This window comes from Dissoconium aciculare (assembly GCF_010015565.1).
Source record: "Dissoconium aciculare CBS 342.82 unplaced genomic scaffold K489scaffold_5, whole genome shotgun sequence".
Classification (NCBI taxonomy): Eukaryota; Fungi; Ascomycota; class Dothideomycetes; order Mycosphaerellales; family Dissoconiaceae; genus Dissoconium; species Dissoconium aciculare.
In genome coordinates, this window is record NW_022984955.1 from 1,568,697 (window position 1) to 1,592,518 (window position 23,822).

At 52.7% G+C, this 23,822-nt stretch overlaps 11 protein-coding genes across 11 annotated transcripts; 7 read left to right on the plus strand and 4 right to left on the minus strand.

The window, feature by feature from the left end:
• Nucleotides 1-558: 558 nt before the first annotated feature.
• K489DRAFT_379824 (uncharacterized protein) lies at nucleotides 559-2,486 on the plus strand. Its single transcript, XM_033604740.1, has one exon. It carries the CDS (start codon nucleotides 812-814, stop codon nucleotides 2,090-2,092), a length of 1,281 nt encoding a protein of 426 aa, XP_033460861.1. The 5' UTR covers nucleotides 559-811; the 3' UTR covers nucleotides 2,093-2,486.
• Nucleotides 2,300-2,887, minus strand: K489DRAFT_370136 (uncharacterized protein; the record flags this gene model as incomplete). Its single annotated transcript, XM_033603104.1, has 3 exons — nucleotides 2,300-2,485; nucleotides 2,550-2,620; nucleotides 2,674-2,887. 3 exons carry the CDS (start codon nucleotides 2,885-2,887, stop codon nucleotides 2,300-2,302), a joined length of 471 nt encoding a protein of 156 aa, XP_033460862.1.
• Nucleotides 2,888-4,033: 1,146 nt separating this feature from the next.
• K489DRAFT_409627 (PCI-domain-containing protein) lies at nucleotides 4,034-5,631 on the minus strand (the record flags this gene model as incomplete). The annotated part of the gene is made up of 2 exons (XM_033607611.1): nucleotides 4,034-4,127; nucleotides 4,184-5,631. 2 exons carry the CDS (start codon nucleotides 5,629-5,631, stop codon nucleotides 4,034-4,036), a joined length of 1,542 nt encoding a protein of 513 aa, XP_033460863.1.
• A 404-nt stretch (nucleotides 5,632-6,035) lies between these two features.
• On the plus strand, nucleotides 6,036-8,465 carry K489DRAFT_379826 (mRNA capping enzyme, large subunit). The gene has a single exon (XM_033604741.1). It carries the CDS (start codon nucleotides 6,382-6,384, stop codon nucleotides 8,077-8,079), a length of 1,698 nt encoding a protein of 565 aa, XP_033460864.1. The 5' UTR covers nucleotides 6,036-6,381; the 3' UTR covers nucleotides 8,080-8,465.
• A 383-nt stretch (nucleotides 8,466-8,848) lies between these two features.
• K489DRAFT_409629 (uncharacterized protein) lies at nucleotides 8,849-9,176 on the minus strand (the record flags this gene model as incomplete). Its single annotated transcript, XM_033607612.1, has 3 exons — nucleotides 8,849-8,898; nucleotides 8,965-9,033; nucleotides 9,119-9,176. The coding sequence occupies 3 exons, from the start codon at nucleotides 9,174-9,176 to the stop codon at nucleotides 8,849-8,851; spliced, it is 177 nt and encodes a 58-aa protein (XP_033460865.1).
• A 1,060-nt stretch (nucleotides 9,177-10,236) lies between these two features.
• On the plus strand, nucleotides 10,237-11,080 carry K489DRAFT_370139 (peroxisomal biogenesis factor 11; the record flags this gene model as incomplete). The annotated part of the gene is made up of 3 exons (XM_033603105.1): nucleotides 10,237-10,326; nucleotides 10,401-10,855; nucleotides 10,918-11,080. 3 exons carry the CDS (start codon nucleotides 10,237-10,239, stop codon nucleotides 11,078-11,080), a joined length of 708 nt encoding a protein of 235 aa, XP_033460866.1.
• Nucleotides 11,081-12,069: 989 nt separating this feature from the next.
• On the plus strand, nucleotides 12,070-13,902 carry K489DRAFT_356214 (uncharacterized protein; the record flags this gene model as incomplete). Its single annotated transcript, XM_033602534.1, has 1 exon — nucleotides 12,070-13,902. The coding sequence occupies one exon, from the start codon at nucleotides 12,070-12,072 to the stop codon at nucleotides 13,900-13,902; it is 1,833 nt and encodes a 610-aa protein (XP_033460867.1).
• Nucleotides 13,903-14,775: 873 nt separating this feature from the next.
• Nucleotides 14,776-16,723, plus strand: K489DRAFT_208977 (nucleotide-diphospho-sugar transferase). Its single transcript, XM_033599635.1, has 4 exons — nucleotides 14,776-14,930; nucleotides 15,027-15,083; nucleotides 15,360-16,532; nucleotides 16,594-16,723. The coding sequence occupies exons 1-4, from the start codon at nucleotides 14,862-14,864 to the stop codon at nucleotides 16,618-16,620; spliced, it is 1,326 nt and encodes a 441-aa protein (XP_033460868.1). The 5' UTR covers nucleotides 14,776-14,861; the 3' UTR covers nucleotides 16,621-16,723.
• On the minus strand, nucleotides 16,439-18,774 carry K489DRAFT_401093 (uncharacterized protein). Its single transcript, XM_033607013.1, has one exon. It carries the CDS (start codon nucleotides 18,428-18,430, stop codon nucleotides 16,826-16,828), a length of 1,605 nt encoding a protein of 534 aa, XP_033460869.1. The 5' UTR covers nucleotides 18,431-18,774; the 3' UTR covers nucleotides 16,439-16,825.
• A 450-nt stretch (nucleotides 18,775-19,224) lies between these two features.
• On the plus strand, nucleotides 19,225-22,094 carry K489DRAFT_388497 (phosphotyrosyl phosphatase activator; the record flags this gene model as incomplete). Its single annotated transcript, XM_033606421.1, has 4 exons — nucleotides 19,225-19,252; nucleotides 19,329-20,474; nucleotides 21,719-21,811; nucleotides 22,027-22,094. 4 exons carry the CDS (start codon nucleotides 19,225-19,227, stop codon nucleotides 22,092-22,094), a joined length of 1,335 nt encoding a protein of 444 aa, XP_033460870.1.
• A 142-nt stretch (nucleotides 22,095-22,236) lies between these two features.
• On the plus strand, nucleotides 22,237-23,120 carry K489DRAFT_409635 (uncharacterized protein; the record flags this gene model as incomplete). The annotated part of the gene is made up of 3 exons (XM_033607613.1): nucleotides 22,237-22,249; nucleotides 22,309-22,779; nucleotides 22,831-23,120. The coding sequence occupies 3 exons, from the start codon at nucleotides 22,237-22,239 to the stop codon at nucleotides 23,118-23,120; spliced, it is 774 nt and encodes a 257-aa protein (XP_033460871.1).
• Nucleotides 23,121-23,822: the final 702 nt, after the last annotated feature.

The following is a 23,822-nucleotide window of genomic DNA, read 5'->3' on the forward strand; positions in this document are numbered from 1 at the left end:
AAGGCTTAAAAGGCATCAAAGCAGTTCTCCAACGCCTATATATGAAGCGCTTGATCAGCTGACCAAGGGAGCTCAGATAATGGCTACTTCAGCTGCGATCCTTCAATCGCGTGTTGTGGCCCTAGAAGAAGCAAACAAGGCTATGCATATACGCAAATCAAGGAAGAGGAAGGCATTCACTACAGAGAATGCCTTGTCCTTTCCTGAAATGCAGTACGTTGTTGAACAAGAGGAGGTAGAAGCACAAATCCAGGAGGAGATGCCGAGGCCCGTGAAGCGTATTAGAAAGTGTAGCAAGTGTGGCCGTCCAGACCATAACGCAAGAACCTGTGTATCATAAGAGTTAGTATTGACCTACCATGTTTTTCAATTTGAAGGTATTTCAACAATAATTGGTAGAGCAATCAATTGTTGAATGCTATGCTCTTTGATGCCTTGGACCGCGTTGGGGTATGGACCGCGTTGGGGTTCCCCGCGTTACCTTGAGATTCAAGACTCTCTCATGTTTGCGATCGCGGCCTGAGATGTCGTTTTCCATATTGCTTGCTGTCATACACACTTCATTCGATCTTTCCTTTGGCCTTGAGAACGCGATCCCGGTAAATGATAAAAATTCCAGCTTGAAGCATGCAACATTACTCGCTGTCCAAGACAATTTTGCATGCTTAAGCCTTCTCACACGTATTCAACCAGAAAGCATCGCAAATTGTCTGAGATTGTCCTCAATCTCAAATCACTTGCTACACTTTACCTAAAATAGTTCTCTGCCAGTGAGGTGTGAAAACTACGAGATCACACGCACCTTTCCAGCATGCCATCCGCATCAGCTACAACTCGCCGAGCAGGGACTGCTGGCAACACACAAACACGAGATGCTCCGTCGTATGAGCAGCCACTTTTCGCTCTCAACCCGGCAGCGCAGCGCTCGCTCGCTCAGATCAGCCGGAATCGCAATCTCAGTCAACTTCAGAAGAACCTGAAAGATGCTCAGAAGTGCCTCGCAGACACGGCGGTGGAAATCAACGATCGGCTCATCGTGCGCGAGAACGCGCTTGAGAAGCACAAACAACGCCAGGCTTTGAACACGGATGGCAACGAAAACGCCGCAATCTCCGAGTTGACTCCCATTCAGGAAAGCACAGCAAGGCTGACCGAGCGAATGGACGAAACCATTCGCCGCATTATTGATGCCCAGCAGAGCATTGACGCAGTTGGAGCATCGCTACGGCACACAGTAGACGCTACTCAACAAGATCCGAGCACACAAGCTGGGACTCAAGCGTCGCGGGTCACTCGTCGCGCAGCTCACGCGAGTACTGAAGATAGAAGTGAAGAGGTCGATGCTTCCGAAATGCAAGGCAGTTTCCAGGACTTCACACCAACTGATCCGGCTGGCGGCACACAGGCTATACGACCACCTCTGCACATTTTCCGCGAGAGGGTTGAGAAGGATCAGATTCTCTATCAACGTCAGACACTGACGGAAAGGTACGCTGAAAACAACGATTACCGTGAGTTCCGGCGCATCGTGCATGACGCGCAGCATCCCGACGACGACGTGCCGATGCCACATCACACCGAATGGTTCTCGGAAGCGGTGGCACCCCCTCCAGGCGTCACGGCAAGCGCTGCGGCTGGTGATGAGCAAGATGATGATGACGATGACATCGCAATCAGCCGAGCGACAATCAGTACAAAATGCCCCCTCACCCTGGTGGAATTCGTCGAACCTCTCACGTCTACCAAATGCCCGCATAGCTTTGAATCCGAAGCAGTACTTGGCATGATTCGCCAGAGTCCCACCAAGACGATACAGTGCCCGGTGTCCGGATGTCGAGAATCGCTTCGGGAGAAGGATCTTCACGTCGATGTGGTTCTCAAACGGAAGATTGAGCGTCTACAGCGAGCCAAGCACATGGATGACGATGACGATGATGAGACAGATAATACAGGCCGAGAGGGTGGTGCCGGTAACGCCAGTCAGAGAACAGTTCACGTCATCGATGAATTTGATATCGATGACATGGACACTCGAGAAGATACGCAATCGCTGCCCAAAAACGAGCCTCGATCGACGAGAGGATGGGATTAGACACGGGAAAATTAGCACATGTGAGGCAACTTCCTGGAAGCTTGCATATTCGTCGCTATGTGATGACAATCAGACAAGGTTATGAGAGAGATAAATCGATTAAATTCATGATATGGGTATGGTCGCACAAGTTATTGACAACGAAACAGGGTGAAACGCACCAACGCCGCGTGCCAATCGAGAGGCGAGCAAGCGCGTCGAGCAAAGCTATCGTACATTTTTGGAGGAATTGCTCGCTCCTGCCGATGCCTTCTCTACATTCGAGACTTGCACAACAATGCCGCGTTTGTGGCCTTTGAGAGGAATGCCGTCGTCGAGGTGCTGCCCAGCGCGTTTCGAGCGACGATCCGCGGCCGAGGGTTTCGTGGCGAATCGACCCGTGACGCGATGGGACTATTATGATCATTGTCAGTAAGAATTCCGCATATTTAAAAAGTGCAGCTACGGGAAGAGGTACCACTTGTGCGATCGAGGCTCGAACGTTCCATCCACGACGTTTAGCCAAATACCAGAGGACTGCCGAGCCCACTGTATCGTGAATGTCAGTCGTGTGTAGATTGAAGCTTGAGGCACTGTCGTACCTCCGAAAATGATGACCAGGACGACGACAATAATGATGGCCGCAACACCGCCTTTGCTGATGTTGAATGAGGTCGATGAACCCGAGGCACCGGCATCCGTATCGACGCTGTGTGGATTTGTGTCGCTGCCATCGCTATTGTAAGACTGCGGCCGTGGCGCGGCCAGCGCGTATTGCGCGAGCATGATGCTGGCCAGCAACATCGACGTAGACATGATGAAAGGGTTTGGTTGAAAGTAAAGTCCGGACGGTCGAAGCGCGACAATGGCACAGGCGACACCCACAAGTGATGCGCGGCAGATATGTACGGACTTGTTTGGCACAGTTCACCGCATGAGTACAGGTGAAGTCGGCGAGGTTTAATTTTGACGATGATGCTGATGAGTCTATGAAGATGATGCCGAAGTGTGAGCAGCTTCGCCCAGCAATCACGCCCACCGCGTGGCGGAAATTCTATTCACGTGTAGCAGATGGCAATCATCAGGGGACAGAATGCAAATCGTCGCCCAAAGGAGAGCGTCTCATTGGCCTCTGTCCCCTGCTCATGCTGTACTGGCTAGGATCATAACAGCCAACCACAAGCGTGAGTTGTCCAAGAGGCTGTGACCAGAATAGTGCTGAGCGCTTACTGTGGGGCGGCAATTGGCTGGCATGGTGGAATCTGCATGGCGCTTGGCCATGTTGGGACGCCAGTCTAGCTAGCTTTGCAGTCAGTCCATTCCCCAAATTTGTGCGCAAGGCTTAGTGCATCTATTATCCACCTCTTTGGTCCTTCTTACTTTTACAATCCAAGTTCACGAGCGAGCAAAGGATTGTCTTCAGAACTTGTGATTCCGCAGTAGAACGCCGGCACTCGCGCTTTGATCTCGTTGGCAATATACATACACGCATCGTCGTGGTTTGCGACTAGGCCAGTCTCGTCCAGTGATATTCCTTGACGTCTGGAACAACGCAGAACCATCTCATCTCAGAGAGCAATGACCTCGGCAATATTCACTCCTGGGCTTTCAGTAATGGGGTGTGCTCCCGTACAAATGCCTGCCGCGCTTTGACGATATTCCTCGATCTTTACTGGTTGATAACAGGCGCATTTGGATCAGGAAATGACTGCGGATCCCATCAAACGCTGCCACTGGTGCGCGGAAGTTCAATATACACGCCACATCATACGCACCAGGCCGATGCCCCAAAGGCCAACTCGCCGCAATCAACTGCTTCGTGAATGATACTTTGTAGATTTTGTAGCCCTGCTGGCTTCCGACGGCATCGAAGCCTGAGGTGAGCAGTGATGCGAAACGGCCGGGCGGAGAATGCAGGCTCTCGCAGGCAACACACTGAGCGAGACTGGGATGGGCAATCCCTCAGCTTCGTTCACTACCCCGTAGACGGACGACCTGACCATACTTCTGTAACTTGGTGATCAATTGATCTCCTTGTCGAACCACTTCGTTATACCTACAAATTGTCAGTTTGGCTCTTGTCAAATACGATGAGCGTGAGAATGTACTTACTGTTTGTTTTTGTCATCGGCGCGCTGGGTTTCGATCACTCCTCTGACCCTATCGATCGTGCAGGGCAGTCTTTGGGATGCGATAAATGGCGCCAAATCCTTGTCGAGCCAGTCGACCGTTACGCCGAAGCTATTAGCCATCGACTCGAGACCCACTATCTTATAACTCTGAAGTAATTGAGCATACGCACGCAAGCGCATCTCACGCACGAACCAGCTCTTATGCTCATAAAGATATCGGTCTTTGGAGAGGAAATTGCCTTCAACGGCTGCAAGGCTTGAGAAGAAGCTAGAGTAATTGCCTGAGTATAAGCTTTGGATCATGGTTGCAAGCGGTTGAAAGTCAATCTTGGGTTCTGCCTTCGATTGAGCCTCTGCGGATGCTGAGCCCGAAGCAAGGGTGGTCAGGTTGACAGCCGCCGACTTGGTTGCAGCAGAGTCGACTGCCATAGCGGAGGAGTCTGTCTTCGCGCCGGCCGAGTTTGAGCCTCCGAGGCTTGCCAGGAGATCGGTGTCGGTCTCGCTTCCGAAAACAGCACGAACTTCAGGGGCATCGACCACCTTCAACTTGAAATCGCGACGCGACAAGCTTACCGAGCCAGCAAGCGTGGCGTACACGACCAGTGAGCTGTACGAACACAGCTCAGTCGAGGTGAATGTGGAGAGAGAATCAAGTAACAATGGTGCCGCCAGATTGTACGATCGAATGGTGAGCAAGTGGAGTCCTTGGTATGCCTTGAGACGATTCCGACGATCCCAATCTCCGCCGCTCTCCACCAGTTGCTGCGCTCGTTCGATATTTTTCTTGACTAGCATCTTGTCGTCGAAGAACAGACCCAGGCGAATGATTGCCAGGACGATGTCGATCTTTGAACCCAATATACCAGTCTTTTCGAACAGCTTCTCGTACTCTTCCAATGCTTTGTCCTTATCTCCAATGCGTGCGAAGAAGCCTGCCCTTTTGCCCTGCGCTGATTGCACTTCGGTCTCGCCAGCCTTTTCTAAAGCATCTGTTTCTTCTTTCTGGATCGTATTCAGTTCCTCGTCGTTTTCGGCCTTCAGCTTCTCATGTAATGCCTCATCCCACGAAAGAGCCGCTGAATTGTCAGTCTTGCCGCCGAGGACCCCGACAATGGAGGGGGTGTTGATACTGCTCGTCCGGCGAAGCTGATGCATGGCTGAAGGCGCCGCGGGTGCCTGTGCATGGACACCAGCGCGACTGGTTGTTGGTGAGAGGGAGGCACCGCTGTCGCCGGATGCATTCAGCTTTCCAGTGAGGGGGTGGGCCAGGTATGCATAGAGTGGAGCCATCTGATGGATCCGGATATCTTCTTGAATCGTGGCGAGTGCTTGCTGTCTACTAGCATCATCGGTGCTTGGTGAGGCAAGCGCAAAGACCGTCTGGGCCAGAGCCAGGTCGGGATGCTGAAGGTACTGCGGTTCACCCATGTTGGGCAATCTATCCGAACGTGCTCTCCGGGTTTAAGATCACGCAGATGAGATATGGTGACGGAGTGGACGGAGTCTGTGCAATGGGAAGATTTGTGACTGTGGTATGTGATGCAATGAATCTCCGTTTGAATTGCAGATGACTAGCTTTGATGGACAGCGGCGTATATTGAGCAAGAATGTTGTCGAGTGCGGATTGTTCCTGGGTGTGATAGTGGTGGTGACGATGGTGAAGATCGTATATGTAGTTGCAAGCTTGAAGCAGCGGCAGCGGCGGTCGTGGTGACATAGTGGTACAGGATAAATCCATTGCGGGCAGGTTGGACGAAAAGGCTTATTAATCATTTACTTAATCATCCATTTCGTCAGACCTCCAGACCTCCAGCCTAAGACAGTACTGTCCAACTCCATCTGTACGCATCTTCCCATCAATACAATCATTGCACGACAAAGGCCATTCCGCGGGCCATCACCGTCATGTCTCTCTTCCCAGTCCACTGAGCACGAGTATTTTCCTGACACTGATGGCAACTTGCGACACTTCGCACCAACTGACCAGCACCGCTCGAGAGTGCAGCACGTGCTTAATTCAAGAAGTTGGAGCCGAACCGCTCTTGATACAGTTGGACTTGCCATTCGATATCTAACAACGGTTTCTAAGATCATTTTGGGGGGTCAACACGTCTCACCAAAGGCAGCGTCAGCCGTCTGTGGCCACACATGCAATCAATCCACCCAAAGCCTTGAAAGATGGAGGACCACAATGAATCTGCTTCGACGGGGCGTCGCGTTGCGAATAAGCGCAAACGAGAGACTCCCGCCTCCCGTCTTGCTGCAAAATCAGGCTCACGAACGGCAAGCCCCAGTGCCTTCGCGCGGCGCACGCCTCCACGAGATCCAGATCCCACGCAGGATGCTGACGACGGCGAACGCTCTCCACCACGGAAGCTTAAACGGCCAGGTGCGGCTTCGCGACTCGTCGCTATAGATAGGGAAGCGATCGAGCGTGAACGAAGGCAACGGGATGAGCAGGCGCGGCAAGCTCTCGCCTCTCAAAGGCAATCGTCGGCTGTGGAGCAGGTTGCCCAGCACTACAATGCGGTTCCTGAGCGCGGACGAGCATGGCGCGACGAATCTAGTCAGATCCGTGGTCTACGCAACTTAAACAACTGGATCAAATCGACTTTGATTCAAAAGTTTTCGCTCCCGGAAGTCCCCACTCCTCACCTGCATGTCCTCGACATGGCTTGTGGGAAAGGAGGTGACCTTGGTAAGTGGGAGAAGGCTCCCCAAGTACCGTCCATGTATGTGGGTTGTGACATTGCGGATGTTTCGATTCTTCAGGCGCGCGATCGCTTCACAAAATCTGGTGCTCAGCAAAACCGGTCTCGTTTCGCTCGACGACCGCCCATGCAGGTAGAGTTTTATGTGCACGATACTTTTGGGAGATCCATCGCCGAGCTCTCCATCGTTCCACGGATTGGCTTCAATCCCAACACAGGCCCGGGTCCCAACGTGATCAATGGTGCGCCGCCCTACGGAGGATTTGACGTGGTCAGCATGATGTTCGCACTACACTATTCTTTCGAGACGGAGGAATTGGCACGTGGCATGCTCCGCAACGTTTCGGGAGCCCTGAAGAAGGGCGGGCGCTTCATCGGAGTAATGCCTGACAGCGACGTCATTTCGAGCAAGATGAAGGAACTGTTGGCGTTAGAGAACGCCGGAATGTCAAATGTAGGTGGCAGCCATTCCAAGGACAATGGCACATCGGTCTTGAGTCCGGGTGGGGACGAAGAGGACAGGGAGTGGGACCCCGAGAATCCTTCAGAGCCGGCAGCCAATATCAATAGGGCAGACGATGAAGACGAATGGGATCCGGAGAAGCCTAGCGAGCCTTTTCAGAATCTTCAGAACGGTGGCGATAGCGACGACTGGAATCCTGAACAACCGTCAGAGCCTGGCCTGATTGTCATCACGAGCAACGGGCAGCCCGGCCCAGGGGACGCTGCCACAGGTACCAGCGTCACTGAGCCTACAGAGCTGAACTTGCCTCCACTGTCCTGGGGCAACGCCATTTACAATATCAGTTTTCCACGGGAACAAATCCTCACCAAACGGCCGCTCCCGCGCGACGGCATCTTTCGACCTCCGTTCGGCTGGAAATATCATTACACGCTGGAGGAGGCTGTGAACGCCCCTGAGTACGTGGTCCCATGGGAGGCTTTCCGTGCGTTGGCCGAAGACTACGGGTTGGAATTGATGTATCGCAAAGGCTTCAGGGATGTCTTCCTCGATGAGTCGGAAGATCGAGAATTGGGCATGCTCGCAGAGCGCATGAAGGTCATTGATCGCGATCGCAGCAAGGGGCGTAATGGTCTCCTAGTCAACGACGCGGAGATGGAAGCTGCAAGCTTTTACCATGCATTTTGCTTCTACAAGACATGATGGGGTGATCACCTATGTATTCTACTTGGATTGACGATCAATGTATCTTTCCATCCATTCGACGTTTTCACAATAGCAAGGCTGACTCGTTTCTGGTGTCTGGTTGGGTCATTGTTTGGCACGCGATCCTGCACTGTTGCTGGCCTCATGTCATTATATTGCGAAGATTTGTATGAGCCTGCAGGATGCTTAGGCGGCTGAATTATAGAGGTCTAGGCCGAGACAGGGTTGATGGGCCAGATGGCCATGCAGGATCCACAGTTTGATGGGTTGTTTAAATGATTCGTAAGGCGCTACCCTGGCCTCACAGCGTTCATTCATCACAAGATGGAACTCGCGTGCCATATTTGCATCGCCTCTATCTAGATATTCTAGGCTTCATGACCGTATCCGCCGTTTGGTGACGAACCGAATCCCTTGCTTTTCGCTCTTGTCGCCTGCGAAGCGTCTCTTCGAAGGTATGTAACGATGAGGCGCGGCAATGCTGCGCAATCATCACCATGAGCGGATTTTCGCTCTGACAGTAGTTGTTCGCTAGCTGTCCTTGTGCCGGTACATGAAAGCTCTATGCCAGACCGAGAGTGCCTTGGATTGTCGCTTGTCTGCCAGTGTGCCTACTCGGAGTGCGTGTAGGTAAATGATTCTTCCAGCGTATATTTCCACGTGCTCATGGCGTGCGCGGCGAGGGCTGAGCGGTGAGGAGCACGACCATCATGTCTCGTGAGCGCGAAACAGGCAATTGATCCAGGTGACCCATTGAAGGAGGTTTTTATTTGTTGCCACTACGCTTTTGTTCCAAGAACAAAACCTGTCTTTTAACTGTTGGATTTTGGTCAGTCCGGTTCACGTCGATGGATTGGCGCGTTGTTCGTCAGGGCCACTGACCGACGGGATCGTATTTCAGCATGCTCATGGGACGAGCAAGTCGCGGGCGAAGATAGGTCTTGTAGTATCCTGGGCGAGCATTAGGAATCGGCCATAATGTCATTTCGCATTGCAGCAGCGCAACTCTTCGCGACGCGCTGAGATGAGAGCTCACCTGTCATCGCCATCGAGATCAAACGCACCGCTACCATGCGCGGCTTCTTCTTGGCCATGGTGACGATGCAGAGTCGATGAACGGATGTTGAATGGCTTGCTAGAAATGTCCGACCGCTGGACGATCCTGTCCCAGGAGCGTATGAATGGATGGATTCGACTACATGACTCGTACACGTGACCCTCGAAACATGTCGCCTGAGGGTCACGAGGGTGGATGATGGAGATTGACCTCCGCGGAGGAATCTCCCTCCTAGTTTTATTATACTACCCGTGCCCAGGGCAGTTATTACAAGTATTTCTGATACTGTATGATCATTTATTAACATGATTACCTTACGAAAGGGACGTGTACACACCTTCACAACTGTTGGTCACCGAGCAATTATGTGCTCCAGGGTTGTGTCCAGAGCTGCAGGTGCATCGTGATGATCGAATTGCTGTGACTTAAAGTATAATAATAATAACATCGACAGGAATGAGTCAGTGTTGCTACATTTCACCATTACCTAGGTGTCGCTCTCGTCATGGAGCAGGCGAAGAACGATGGAAATGATGAAATTATGGGAAGCGAGTCGTGACAGCCGAGGTGGTGACGCCCGCGGCTCATCACAAGCAACACCACCAGCCAACACCGACCGACAACAACACCTGGGCACCTGAGCGGGCAGTCTTTGGTGGGTCCCCGGCCTCTGCTGGATTGGGCTCTGTTTCGGCGTGCTCGGTCTCTCTCTCAGTTCAATATCCCGACGACTTGATATCCAGCTCGTCCCGCTCTGTCGCATACAGTTTATAATAATCATCGTGAACCAAAACTATCCTGTCCATCCGAATAATACTACCCAAACAACCTGCCACTTCCGAGCATTCTACGTCCTACTGTCAGTCCTTATTACCCTTCCTGCTCGGCTTTGTCGCGGGCTGTCTCGACTCGGCGTTTCCTTGCGCATTCACTCCGACCACACGCTTTACCTTACGCCAGGCGCATCCCGATCTTTTCTCCGGTCCTGACCTGTACACATCACCACATCTCTTCAACGACACCCTTTTTGCTCACTCATCGTTTCGCTTAGTCTCACCTACTCCCGATCACCCATTTCGCAAATCCGAATCGCAATCATGGTTGCCGACGCGCTCATCTACCACCCGGCCGTGAGCCACTTCAATCGCTTCGTCGCGACAACCGTCGGCCGAGACAAGGCACTGAGGGTGCGTTGCTGTACCCCCGGCTCATCGTCATGAGTATACTGTGAGCGAATCGCCGTGCTGATCGGATCTCCCAGACGATTCAATATTTCGCACGATTCCTCGCCTGGTACACGTACCGCACCAACCACCCGCAAACCACCGTGGCCATCTTCGAGACAACCAAGAAGCAATTTGGAAGCGTGCGAAAGGCCATGCGACTTGGAAAATTCGTTGAGCATTTTAAGGCTGCCGCCGTGGCCGCTGACAACAAGTCGCTGGACCCGGTCCTGCGATACCTCGCCATCGGTCGTCAGCTGGGCTACGCTTTCTACCTCTCGCTCGACGCCATCGCCTACATTGACAGCTCGGGGATCTACAAATTCGCGTCCGGCCCGAGACTTGCACAAGAGGCGTACCGTGCCTGGTGGACTGGCTTGGTCTGCAACATCCTTGCCAGCGTGTACACCCTCTACAACTTGCAGGCTGCGACCAAGAAGAAGGCCGACAGCGCTGATGCTGAAAAGGCGGTTGAGCTGAAGAAGCTCCAGAGGTAAGAGATATTGATCGAGAGTCGACGCTGAGGCATATCAACTTTACTGACTCCGATCACAGCACGAGCCGCGCCACTCAACTGCAGCTCTTCTCCGACCTTTGTGACTTCACCATCCCGAGCACCGCGCTTGGGTTCATCACCCTCGACGATGGACTGGTCGGTCTCGCCGGTACCACTAGCTCCATCATCGGCCTCCGATCTGCCTGGGCGAAGACTGCTTGAGGAACTGTATAAGGTAAGAACGAGGGACCAACATGAAGCGCGCGGGCCTGGAACTCTGCGACTGGAGCGGGGCCGCAATTGGCGTGGATGGAAGTTGACTGAAGTTGGTGAACTCCTGCTTGTATGTTTTCGAATTCTCCTCTGCAATCTACGAGCATGCGATGGCCGCCTTCCGGAACATCTAACCTCGATGGTACGTGTGTTGGCAAAGTGAGTACCTAGGTAACCAGAGTGGTCTTGGAGACCGTCAGTGTGGCGTACCCCAGATGTTTGAACTCGAATGATAACGTCCTAAATGTTCGACGGTGGCGATCACGATAAGAGAATGTGTCCAGAAGGGCTGGATCGTGTGATCTGCCGAACACGTAGGTTCCAACATCCCTTCCACGAAATGCGCTTCGATGCCCACGTTTCTACTCGTAAGCCGAAGACGCTGGGTGCAGGTGTGTGTCCCATCACAAGTGAGGCTTCAGCTAGGAAAGATACTATGGACAACATCTGAGTGTATGATGATTCTCATTATACAAGCATTCTGTACTACTACAGGGCCTAGGGATCGATACACATGTTGAAACCCAGAGACTACCTTAGGTAGTTATAATAACATCTGAAAAGTCCTTGACCTGATGTAGCAGCTCGGAGAACTTCAGATGGATCTCTCCCATATCTGATGACACCCGTGGACAACTTGCTTCCTAAGGGTTCTGCTTACATCGCGCGGGCAAGTTTACTATTGAAATTGGGCATGACATATATTGCAGGGAAGCTCACATGCACTTACAGCACGTGCTCGCGTACATATTTAAAGGTGTGGAATTCTAAACAACCAGCTCGATATTGAACTGCGCAGATCAATCACACGATGAGCTGTAGACCTGTCCTCTCCTGACACTCGATCCTGCAAGACTGGGACACCAGCTGGCGAATACGAATCACCAGTCTGTCTTATTGCTACGCGGTTGCTCAGATTCAGCCATTGCACCGAAGCTATGGCAGTCTATCAAGAGCTTGCCTTTCATGAGGGCGAAGAGTGGATGATGCATGCTATGGGCGTTCCAATACGCGACAACCCCAGCTCTCCAGGTATCACTCCCCAACTGGCCTATCATCTGGCCAACGCGCCCATGATTGCAATCGGTACACTCGATGAACGAGGGGCGCCCTGGACCACGTTGTGGGGTGGTGAGCAGGGTATGGCACGCGCCATGGGAGGAGGGATGGTCGGCATCCGAACTGTCGTCGCACAACAGCATGATCCTGTCGTCGAGACGCTCGTCGGTCGAGACACCTCGGGCACCGTTACCCGCGAGTCTGGCACCGGGAGGATGATAAGCGGCTTGACCATTGACCTCGTCACTCGCAAGCGAGTCAAGATGTCTGGACGCATGGTTGCTGGCGCCTTGGGAATGAGGCAGGATGAGAATTCCAGCCTGGAGGATTCTGAAGCTGAAGTGCAGCTCGTCTTCAAAATCGAAGAGTCTCTGGGAAATTGCCCCAAATATCTGAATTGCAAAAGTGTCACACATTCGAGATCGAACCCCGTGCTTCTTTCCGATTCGTCCGTCTTGTCATCACATGCATTGGAGCTATTGGCGAAAGCAGACTGCTTTTTCATTTCGAGCGCACAACAGAACCAAAGTATGGACACCAATTACCGCGGCGGTCCGCCTGGCTTCCTTCGTATCGTGAGCAACTCAGGCCCCGGCGCAGTGCTCTGCTGGCCCGAGTATTCGGGGAATCGTCTTTATCAAACGCTGGGGAACATCGTCCTATACCCTCAGGTCGGGATATGTGTGCCGGATTTCGAGAGCGGCAATGTCCTGTATTGCACTGGCAATGCGACTGTGCTCGTCGGCAAGGACGCGGCGACTTTGTTGCTTCACTCAAATCTGTGCGTCCGATTCGATGTTACTGACGCTCGCTTTGTCAAAGACGCCCTTTGCTTCCGCGGTGTCGCGGGCGAAGCGTCACCGTACAATCCTAAGGTCCGCTACCTGGCCTCAGAAAAACCGTCAATTCAACAGCCAGATCCTGTGCCTCAACGGGCTGTGCTTCTGGAGCAGATCAAATTGACGCCCTTCGTCTCTCGATTTCGATTCTCCATTGAGAATGTCGCGGCATACGACGCTGGACAGTACGTAACACTGGACTTTTCGGAGCATCTAGACATTGGTTATTCGCATATGCGAGACGATGATCCGTTGAGTCTCAACGACGATTTCGTCCGCACCTTCACGGTGAGCAATCCGCCCAAGTCAGCGGCGGACTCACAGCAAAATGGTCGAGGCAGCAGATTCGAGATGACTGTTCGTCGAGTGGGAGCGGTCACGGAGCACCTTTTCAAATATGGGCTGAGCAGCTCCCGGGAGAAATTGGAAGTGGGTTTCAAGGGCTTTGGAGGTGACTTCCGGATCAGCCAGGCTGATCAGGAAACAATCTATTTCATCGCGGCAGGGGTTGGAATAACGCCTCTTCTACCATTCCTGGGATCAATTGATCTCACGAGGCTACGCCTGTTGTGGACAGTCCGGCGGGAGGATCTTGGCCTTGTCGAAGACACGCTACAACACTACCCTGCGATGGACCAAAGCCTGACACTATTCGTCACAAACCAGCGGCCCTCGGACGAGACGGACAAGCAAATCGTTGCAATCAAGGATCGCGTGGTTTCACTGCAGCTTCGACGGATAGGGCAGGAAGATTTGGAGTTGGGAACAGAAGTGTCTCAATGTTATGTCTGCACGTCTATCCCCTTACGGAAACGACTGACAGACTGGATGCCTGAGCACGTGAAGATCTTATTTGAAGACTTTAACTTCTAATCGGAACCAACTGGATCGTGATTTGCTCGGCCGTCATATATCGGCGACATAATGATTGTGACATCATGATTGTGGCATGCGGAAGCTGCACGTTATTCATCTAATCTGGCCTGCCCTGTCTGTAAGGTTGGTAGAACTTGGTCTTCGCGGGCCATCGCAGCATCTCCCCATACCGATTGATATCTCTTGAGTATCTATGATCTTGACATCGTGATTCATGAAAATCTAGAAACATGGCTACTTGTCGATGACAACGACGTTTCGCTCTAATGATCAACCATGTCAGGAGCAGCAGTATGAAGATCTGTAGAGTAGTAGCCTTGGCGACGTTAGGAGTAACGCCATTGGTATTCCTCTGCTCTCCATGCGGAAACAATGTGGACTTGTTGCAGCCTAGCACTATCAGAAGGACGGTTGCTGAAGCATCATGGCCTACGACTCAGGCGAGCTTGTGAGCAGCGTGGGATCGTAGCTGTCCGCCTTTGTCATGTATACGCGGTAGGTAGGATCGTGAGTACGAGGGAGGTCTCAAGCATGGTGGAGTTTTAGTGTCCACAGGAGAGGAATGGTCCCTGAATATCTCTCTCGCTTCTCCGTGCGCGCCCCTCCTTTCCCTGAAATCGTTCAGGAATCGTGTACAGTAGCACCCCATCCTCATGCCATTGCATACATGGTATTAATAAAAACCTACATAGCTAAATCGTCTTCGATATTTTATTGTTGCTGCGGCAAGCTCCACTGCATCAGACGCGATTGCCACCATTCCTCCGTACTTCGAGCGCGATAGCAGGACGTCTACATCTACACCTACCATCCTCACCATCACCCAAACCCTCACCGCAAAAGAGGGGAAGTGCCAAACCACCCGCCGAGAGATATAGAGACAGCCGACAGACACCGCCACCACCTTTCCTTGCCAGAGAAACAGACATATATACTCCACCACTGTTGCTCTCAAAATGGCCACATTGCAACTGCCCAACCGGGGCAAGAAGGAGAGTGGCAACGTCACAAAGGCCGTTATACTGGTAATTTCTCCTTGATATCCTTCCCCCTCGCCAGCCTGTTGCAATTGGGCCTGTTATCGACATGAACTGAACCAGCACTCGGCGTCTCTTTTCTAGGTCGGTGGACCATCTCGCGGAACCCGTTTTCGTCCATTGTCGCTGGATCTGCCCAAGGTGAGTGATCTATTCTGCAATTCCTCCTCTTCTGCTCCGTGGGCGGAGATACTCCCTGTGGCAGCATGTTTGCCATCGTCGTCGGCGTCGGTGCCAGCGTCGCGACCTCGTGTATGGCATTGCGCCTCACGGTTGCAATGCACGGCGACCCGGAAGGTTCACAGTCGGCACTGCATCTCGCATGCCGACTACCAAATTCATTCAAATGAGACCTGCCAATCACACATTCCGACAGTCCTGCCGGCTCCATGTTCGTTCTGCTGACTTCATTACCAGCCACTTTTCGAAGTCGCAGGCCATCCCATCATCTCTCACTGCTTCGCCGCTGTCGCCAAAGTCGATGAGATCCGTGAAGTCTTCCTCGTCGGTTACTACGAGGAGGGTGTCTTCAGAGACTTCATCAAGGACTGTTCACGCACCCACCCGCATATCAGCATCCGCTACCTGCGCGAATACCAGGCCCTCGGAACCGCCGGTGGTCTCTACCATTTCCGCGATGCTATCCTCAAAGGTCGTCCTGATCGCTTCTTCGTCTTGAACGCCGACGTCTGTTGCTCCTTCCCGCTCGAGCAAATGTTGAAGCTGTTTGAAGAGAAGGATGCTGAGGCGGTCATTTTGGGTACTCGCGTCTCGAACGATGCCGCGAGCAATTTCGGATGCATCGTGAGCGACGCTCATAGCAAGCGAGTGTTGCATTACGTGGAAAAGCCAGAGTCACACATCTCCAATCTCATCAATTGTGGAGTATATTTGTTCTCGACCGAGGCTATCTTCCCAAGCATCAAGAGCGCCATCAAGCGGCGAAGCGACCGTCCACGCTTGGTCTCATACCCATCCTCGGAAGCCTTGCCCCTGGATTACCCAGCGGACCAAGATGAGGATGGTGAGAAGAACGAGGTCATTCGGTTGGAGCAGGATATTTTATCAGACCTGGCCGACAGCCGACAATTCTTCGTCCTCGAAACGAAAGACTTCTGGCGTCAGATCAAGACTGCTGGCTCTGCTGTTCCTGCCAACGCATTGTACCTCACGAAGGCGTTCCAAACACAATCTGAAGAGCTTGCGAAGCCATCGGCCAACATCCTTCCGCCAGTCTACATCCACCCGAGCGCGCGCGTCGACCCTACAGCAAAACTCGGTCCAAACGTGTCGGTTGGAGCCCGTGCTGTCATTGGCGCAGGAGTGCGCATCAAGGAATCCATCGTCCTCGAAGATGCAGACATTCGCCATGATGCCTGCATTCTCTACTCTATCATCGGTTGGGGCAGTCGCATTGGCGCATGGGCGAGAGTGGAGGGAACACCTACGCCAGTACGCGAGCACAGCACAAGCGTCGTCAAAAACGGCGTCAAGGTGCAGAGCATCACCATCCTGGGCAAGGAATGTGCCGTCGCAGACGAGGTGAAGGTGCAGAATTGCGTATGCCTACCTTTCAAAGAGTTGAAGCGCGTAAGTCTACACTTTTGCAACACTAATCATTCGAGTTGCTCATCTGACAAAACCACCATAGGACGTCGCTAACGAGGTCATTATGTAAATACGATCGCCGGCCGCACGAGCAAGCTCATCGGCGCGCCATTGCGCGCTGACTATTCTACCCACCGCTGCAGCGGCTCGTTATCCTCCCGATTTGTGGCTCGTGGGCAAAAGTTCATCGTACGCCGACAGGCGAGACCTTGCTTATGCTGGTCACATTTAATATAGTAGATTGTCGCGACATCCACTCTACAAGCTCAATGAATTCACCCTACGTTCTCCTCGTTTTCCTTACCAATGGCATGCGGTCGAGTCCAGACCGGGATCTGTTGGACCCATGCAGGCGCGGTTTGTTGAGACTCCTGTGACTCGAGCAGCCATCTCTCCCTGAGATCGGCAGCGTGCGTGACAATGTCGGAGACGCTGAAATTCATAAGGCTTTTGCCACAGTATTTCGAGAAGATACGAATCAACACATCCTCGCCGGCAAAGTCCTTTAGTCCCTCGCACAGGTCCTGCTCCTGTTGCATCGACCAAGACTTTGCGCGTGCTGCTTGCATCTGCAATAGAGAGGGACCGACGCGGACTCTCAGCGGTGCGAAAACGTCGACTCGCTCAAATGGCAAGCCGTCGGCATCGAGCTCCGCATGCGGCAGCTCCTCGTAAGCAAGGAGGTTCTGCTTCACGAGTGAAAGGAAGCCGCGCTCCGAATAGCGTCGCCACTCGTGTAGCCGTTGCCACTGCGCGATCTTGTACTTACGAGCGAGCCTATACTCCTCCTGAAAAGCTTCGATCCGCTGCCGCTCCGCCTCTTCGACTGCCGTCACCCTCATCCTCTGTTCGTGGAGCTCGCTTTGTCGGTTATCCTCAATGGTTCGCAGCAGCGCATCCATCACCGAACGGATCGGCATGATTACATTTATGTGCGCCGATGTGAGGTGTCCTTGGAATTTAACCAACAACTGTTTGGGCTTCTCACGTGTATACAGGTCTTTACCCAAGGCCGCGATGTCGGCACAGAGATCACTGACGGATTGGGCGTGCTCGATACTCATGTCGATACCTGGGGTTTCCAAGGCCCTGTCGCGTACTCTGTAGCTATTGATTACTGACAGTAGGAGTCTGACAGCATGTGGAATCAGGTACCAATAACAGCTGCTCAGGTAGTCTTGATGCCTCGAAGACTCCGTTGCATCATTGTCATGGTTGGTGCGCATTTCTGCCATGAGGGATGACACCCTATGGAGCCGTTCGACCACAGCAGACTCGTCGACACGTCCATCGACCTGTTCGCGAATGATGATATAACACTCACGGCATATGGCGCAGATCTGTCGGATTTCCGACTGACGACAATTTTTGGGTCTCCCGGTAGAAGCTTCCAGTTGGCGCACCTCTTCAGGGATGGTTGCCAGCTTACTCCACGGTTGACCAAGAGTCTCCGCATCTCTAAGATCGAACGAGATGTAGGGACTGTCTCGATTGTCTTCGCATTTACTCATGTCCGGTCCGTTTCTGTGTCCGCGCCCAGACTCTTCGGGACTGCTTTGTGCGCGCGGTGACTCGGTGTCGCCGTTATCCACTTTCTCGCGGTCAGCCGCAATACTATGCCGCTCATCTTCGTCCGGTTGGATCTGTACAGTCGCTCTTCTCCTTTGCTTCCGTCGCCCTGCGGTTGCGACTGTGATGCGCCGCTGCTCCGCTTTTTCTATGTCTGTCTTGACATCGCTAGTCTGAGTACTACGTGTCCTGCAGTTTTCAACGCGTCCACTTGTCTTCTGTACGCGAGTGGACAGATTGTGGTCATTTCTCAACTGCTCGTTCGCTTGTCTCTGCTCCACGCGCTTGGAGACACGTCTTGCGGGTGGCATTCTACGCAATGGGAATGCGCTGACGGGCTTCCTACACAATACCAATGTTCACGTCGTTGTAGAACGAGGATCAATCCCACTGAACATGCGGCACTTGATTCATGGTCGATGAGAAATGTGTATATTGTTGGGTAATGTTTGGCAAGTCTTCGTTGCGCTCAGGGCGCTACATCGCGCGTTAGGCGACGCGCCGCATTGGCTGATCGTTTGTCGCAAGCGAGATGACTTTGTTCGGCAGCTGCGGGGAGCATATCAGAATCGAAAAGGATACGACCATGTGTGTGATATCAAAGCAAGGTCGTGCACAGCGATACAATGTACATCACGCGCCGTTATGTATTGCGACATAGGGTTTTGGTGGGCACAGATATCATTGCGTTTCGCGCGAACTTCCTTTCTGGCATTTCAATCTGGCTGGACCCTGACTTCGGCAGCCCACCCTTGTCAATATACTTTGCAAAATCACATGTCACTCACTCCTCGCCTTTGTGAGAGAAATCAACCTTGGAGCGCTTCGAATCATTAGATCTCACGTGATCAAGAACATTCCCGCTCATCATGGAGATCTGGAAACGGAGGCAAGAGCAAAACTTGGGGGATAAACAACCCCCAGGTAGCTGTTCGAGAATGCTGGAGAGGAATTGACAGGACCTGGCTTTTGCAAAGGCAAGTCAGTGCAAGTCTAAGGGTTACAGTTCAGACTGAACATTCATCCAGATTGCCCGCTCAAATCGCCTTGGGGCACGGTATCAAAACAATACCTATCGAGACACATTCTCAGAGTCATTTGGCAAATGTCGCACACATTGAAGGGTTCTCAAGGTTCGTGAAATTCTGCGCCATACGTCGTTCGAGATGACAGAGTCAAAAGCTGGGCTTAGGTCTCTGCCTCCCACAGTCTCCACGATCGACGACGTCTCTCTCCACGTTTTTCTTACACCTACGAAAAGGATCAACGATGGTGAAGATCTCAACCTTTTCCTGGCATCTGAGGCATACCGGGATATCACCGCCTGGATACTCACGCTCAATCGAGCGTCGTTTCCAAAATTGACGGACACTGGAGAGATACAGCGGCTCCGGCTTGATGATGGGTCTATGGTACTCTCAGATGGGACCCAAAACGTGAAAAGTATCCTCGTCAAGTTAGATGGCATGATCAGTCATGCTCCACCTAGTACAGGACCTCGAAGATTTGGGAATGTTGCTTTCCGGGCCTGGTATTCTCTTATGGAGGAGAGCGCGGACGAGCTCTTGCAATCGCTCTTCTCACCTGATGACATTCTGCGGCGGAATGGGCTGTGCGATGAATTAAAGCCCTACCTCCTCGGGGCCTTTGGAAGTGCTCCTCGCTTGGACTACGGGACAGGTCACGAACTTAGTTTTCTGGCACTACTCTGTTGCTTGTGGAAGATAGGGACGCTCCGAAGTGGCGAGGAGCGAGCCATTGTGGTGGGAATTATCCAGCCATACCTCGCACTCGTGAGACGTCTGATTCTCACTTACACTCTCGAACCAGCCGGATCCCACGGCGTATGGGGGCTCGATGACCATAGTTTTATACCGTACATACTGGGTTCCGCGCAGTTCGGTCCTGCGATCGATCTGAAGGTCCCAGTTGGCGCGACTCCCGTTGAGGGTTCGCTGCGAGGTAGCCCTTCTCCGTCAGTTGTGACGAACGCAGCTACCGTGAAGGACCTCCAGGACTCCAACCTATACTTCGCTGCCGTGCAATTCATCTACGATGTCAAGAAAGGTCCTTTCTGGGAGCATTCACCCGTGCTCTACGATATCAGTGGGATCAAGGACGGCTGGGCGAAGATCAACAAGGGCATGCTGAAAATGTATGCTGCCGAGGTATTGGGCAAGTTCCCTGTCGTCCAACATTTCCCCTTTGGTAGCCTGCTGAGCTGGGAGAGATGTTCGGGCTTGGAGCCGCAACCGGCAAGTTTTCACGGCCAACAAGTGCCCACCCAAGCGCCAGGCAAGAATGCAAGTGCGGCTGCGTCGACCGGGACTAGAGCTCCATGGGCAAGCGGGAGAAGTCCGATGCAGGTCGAAGGCGGCACTCCGACGACACGCACAATGCCATCCGTGATCAACAGGCATCTGGACGCGCAGTCCTCTGGTGGTAGACCAGCCTCGTCCTTGAATCCTCGAGAAGGACAAGCTGGCGAAAGATCGGCCCGAGGCTGACGAGCCAATCAGAAGCACACTCCCAATCACTGTCCATCGAGAACGATCATGTGATGCTGCAACATAGACGATCTGATGGGAACATGCGTGTGTGCAGTGGTAGAAGCGACGGAGTCATCGTGCAGTGGTGTACATACTCTATGTATGTATGTAGTCTGTATCGACACCACCTGGAGCTGAAGGTCTTCACGTTGATGATGGTGGTCGTTTCATATGCCTAGCGCGGCAAGGACGAAACTCTCGCCCGGAACTATAATTTCGTTGCTCCAAAACCTGGAATCCTGGAGATTCACCTTTTTGTTCGCAATGTATTGCAGCGACTATGTGTTGTAGAAACGGATGAAGTGAGTGGGGCCTCTCGTGCACGCGCGTGTCACGTTTTCCGGGTAGAGGAGCGATGAATTCATGGGTGAGTGTGTGTCTTTTCATTCCCTCACGGGCGGCTGTTTTGTTGCATATACACGCATCACCTGGGCATTCCAGAGAGAGCTGGAGAGCTGGAATCCACGGGTGCTCTCAAATCCCATCAACACAAACCACCTTCCTCCCCATCGTGCATCGCTATTTATAAACCATCCGCCAATGTATACTGTACTGTACTGTACTGGACTTTCCCTGGCCCCCGTCACTCTCTCTGCAACCTCTGGCTGGGTAGAGATGGACTCCAGGCATACTATATAAATACTGTCCACCACCTGGGTAGGTAGGTGCCATGAGGGAATAGCAGGTGCATGCCCAGGTGGTCTCCAATGCCTAGAGCAACAGTATCATCTCCCCTGCCTGTCCGCCCAGGTGTCGTGGCTTCCGCCGGACTGACGGCTCGGATCCCGCCCTGCCTGTAGCTTTTCTTAGGTCACATTCATGCATTCTCTCTGGTATCTAGGTAGTCACGGTAGTCTACCGCCGTGCCCAGGTGCAGTACAGTGCTTTGTCTCTCTGTGTGGAGTGTATCGTACACTCACTCTATCATGCCGTGTACACCATCTAGGTATCATTTGTCAAATTGTGGATGTGCGCACAGTATTGTCCCATGTTCAGGGCTTTGATTAGCACCTGCATCCATGGATTATTATTAGTACAAAACACATGCAGGTGTGCTAAGTAACCTTGAAACACAACGATTCCGGCATCCATCATCTTACTGTACATATCCCATCACCAGCAAGCGTGGAAGGTGGGCCAGGCGTCATGAACTACGGTATTCCTTCCAGCAGTAGTAGCCTCCTCGAGTCGTGATAACAGAGCGAAACCATCCATGCCCAGGTGCAGGTGGGTTTCAACACATAATAACCTCCCAGGCGTATTCTACCTCCACATATGCACTGTACATCCAGCTCTGCTGCACCCACCACCCCGACCGACCCAAACCCCCATGGACTGATCGCGACTTGCCAAATTAGCGAGATTGGATCAAAGAGTCACGCCGGCGAGCAGTGATCAAGTGTCCTTCGCGTCTCCTCCTCTCTGAGCGATACCTTACCTTTGGTCACTCGCTTCATCTTTTCCTCATCTGCCAAAGTCTTCTATCATCCTCCCGCGAGATCAATCCCGTCGTACCATCACGGACTATATTTCTATCACATTCCGAGAACCCTTCACAGCTCAACACGATGCCAGGTGTTCGTGAGTGGTCACATCATGTGCTCACATCATAGGACCATGTCTAACGCGACAGTTGTAAGCTCCCAATGCGGTCGAGAACCTCAAGCGGGTGATGAAGGGGATGTTCAAGCGAGCGACGTCGAAGAAACAGGACCAGGAAGAAAAGCCAGCTGCGACTCCCGCCGCGGCAGGCAATGTCGCATCGAGCCAACCTGCCGCCGCAATACCAGGCACGTCATCTACAACGACCACCGTTGGTCAGCAGGGCTCGAATACACAGCTGCCAGCAACACAGCCTACGGCAGTAGACCACACAAAGCCTTTGACCACACCCGCAACATCGAGCGCGACGCCCGCCACAATTGCGACCGCCACCAACACTACTGCAGCAGCCGCAACAATCCCTACCCAGGCAGTCGAATCCTCTCCGATTGGACCTGCGAATCCGACAGGTAGCGCACCGCCTCCCTCCGAAGCAGACCGGCCTGCTCCAGCACCAACAGCAGCCGTGCAAGCACCACCGGTTGCCACATCGTCGCCCAAAGTCTCAGGTAGGAGTGACATATGTGAGACAGGAAAGAATGAAGCTGATAGGGGAGAAGCGACCGAGGATACGCCTGAAGTTGTTGGCAAAGGCTCGGTTCAGGCGACTGAAGCACCAGCTGAGTCCGAAGCAAAGTCGGACACGAGCGCGCCTCTTTCGCTTCCTAGTGCGACGCCGCAGGTGCCTGTCAAGGATTCGGAGTCAGTCGGGAAAGAAGCTGTTGCTGCGAAGCCGGAAAAGGCCCCTGAGCCCGGTGCTCCAACCTCTGTTGCGCCTCAAGCTGCGCCAGGCATGAGTGCAACATCTGGCCCGCTGGAAGACTTTCCCACAAGCGACAAGTCGCCATGAACTAGCAGCTCAAGCGATACATGATGTGCCCTGTCACAGGACGAAGAGCAGTCTGGAGAGTAGAGTTGATGAGAAGCAGCAACTTGCTATATCACAATTTGCCCGAAGATATGGACGTTCTGGGGTATAGCAGAGCCGGAGATCTTGCTGGTCCGCAAAGACAGTCATACCGTCACAGACTTTCCGAAAGTCGGCACATGAAGCGACCTGCATGCTTCAAGTAGATTTTCGTTTCGGAATATGACTCGAGCTGTCTGCAGTTGGATTGATGTCGACAGCGATGGTATGTGGCTCTGACTTGCGGGATGATCGCGTACTGATGGTAAAGGATTTCGTGATACCCACGTATTTTCCAAGTCCAATGTTTCTTCGAAGACCAAGCGAGATTATCGACGTCCTGACAGAAGTGTGCAAACTACCGGCATGAACTGCTTGCAAATTGGCTGACGACTGTGTCCAATTCATGCTGCCTTTCTAGCCTAATAATTATCATGATTGTCTAGTGCGAGTGATTCCTGATCGGAGCGCCAGTCGTCTTCGAGGGTGAACCATCGACATGCAGTAGTAATAATTGAGTAAAGCAATCAGCATATTTGCTGCATGCCATCGACTTGTGGCGCGTGTGTGTGCATGCATCCAACGCCTGCGTGCCCGCCCGGACATACAACACGCTCTCGTACCTGAAAGCATTAGCCGAGTTCA

Bases quoted from the DNA above. Each gene is read 5' to 3' on its own strand.
- K489DRAFT_401093 (XM_033607013.1), bottom strand. From the start codon at position 18,430: ATGCCACCCGCAAGACGTGTCTCCAAGCGCGTGGAGCAGAGACAAGCG.
- K489DRAFT_379826 (XM_033604741.1), top strand. From the start codon at position 6,382: ATGGAGGACCACAATGAATCTGCTTCGACGGGGCGTCGCGTTGCGAAT.
- K489DRAFT_208977 (XM_033599635.1), top strand. From the start codon at position 14,862: ATGGCCACATTGCAACTGCCCAACCGGGGCAAGAAGGAGAGTGGCAAC. The intron at 14,931-15,026 runs GTAATTTCTCCT...TCTCTTTTCTAG, and splicing joins TCACAAAGGCCGTTATACTG to GTCGGTGGACCATCTCGCGG. The intron at 15,084-15,359 runs GTGAGTGATCTA...CTTCATTACCAG, and splicing joins TGTCGCTGGATCTGCCCAAG to CCACTTTTCGAAGTCGCAGG.
- K489DRAFT_379824 (XM_033604740.1), top strand. From the start codon at position 812: ATGCCATCCGCATCAGCTACAACTCGCCGAGCAGGGACTGCTGGCAAC.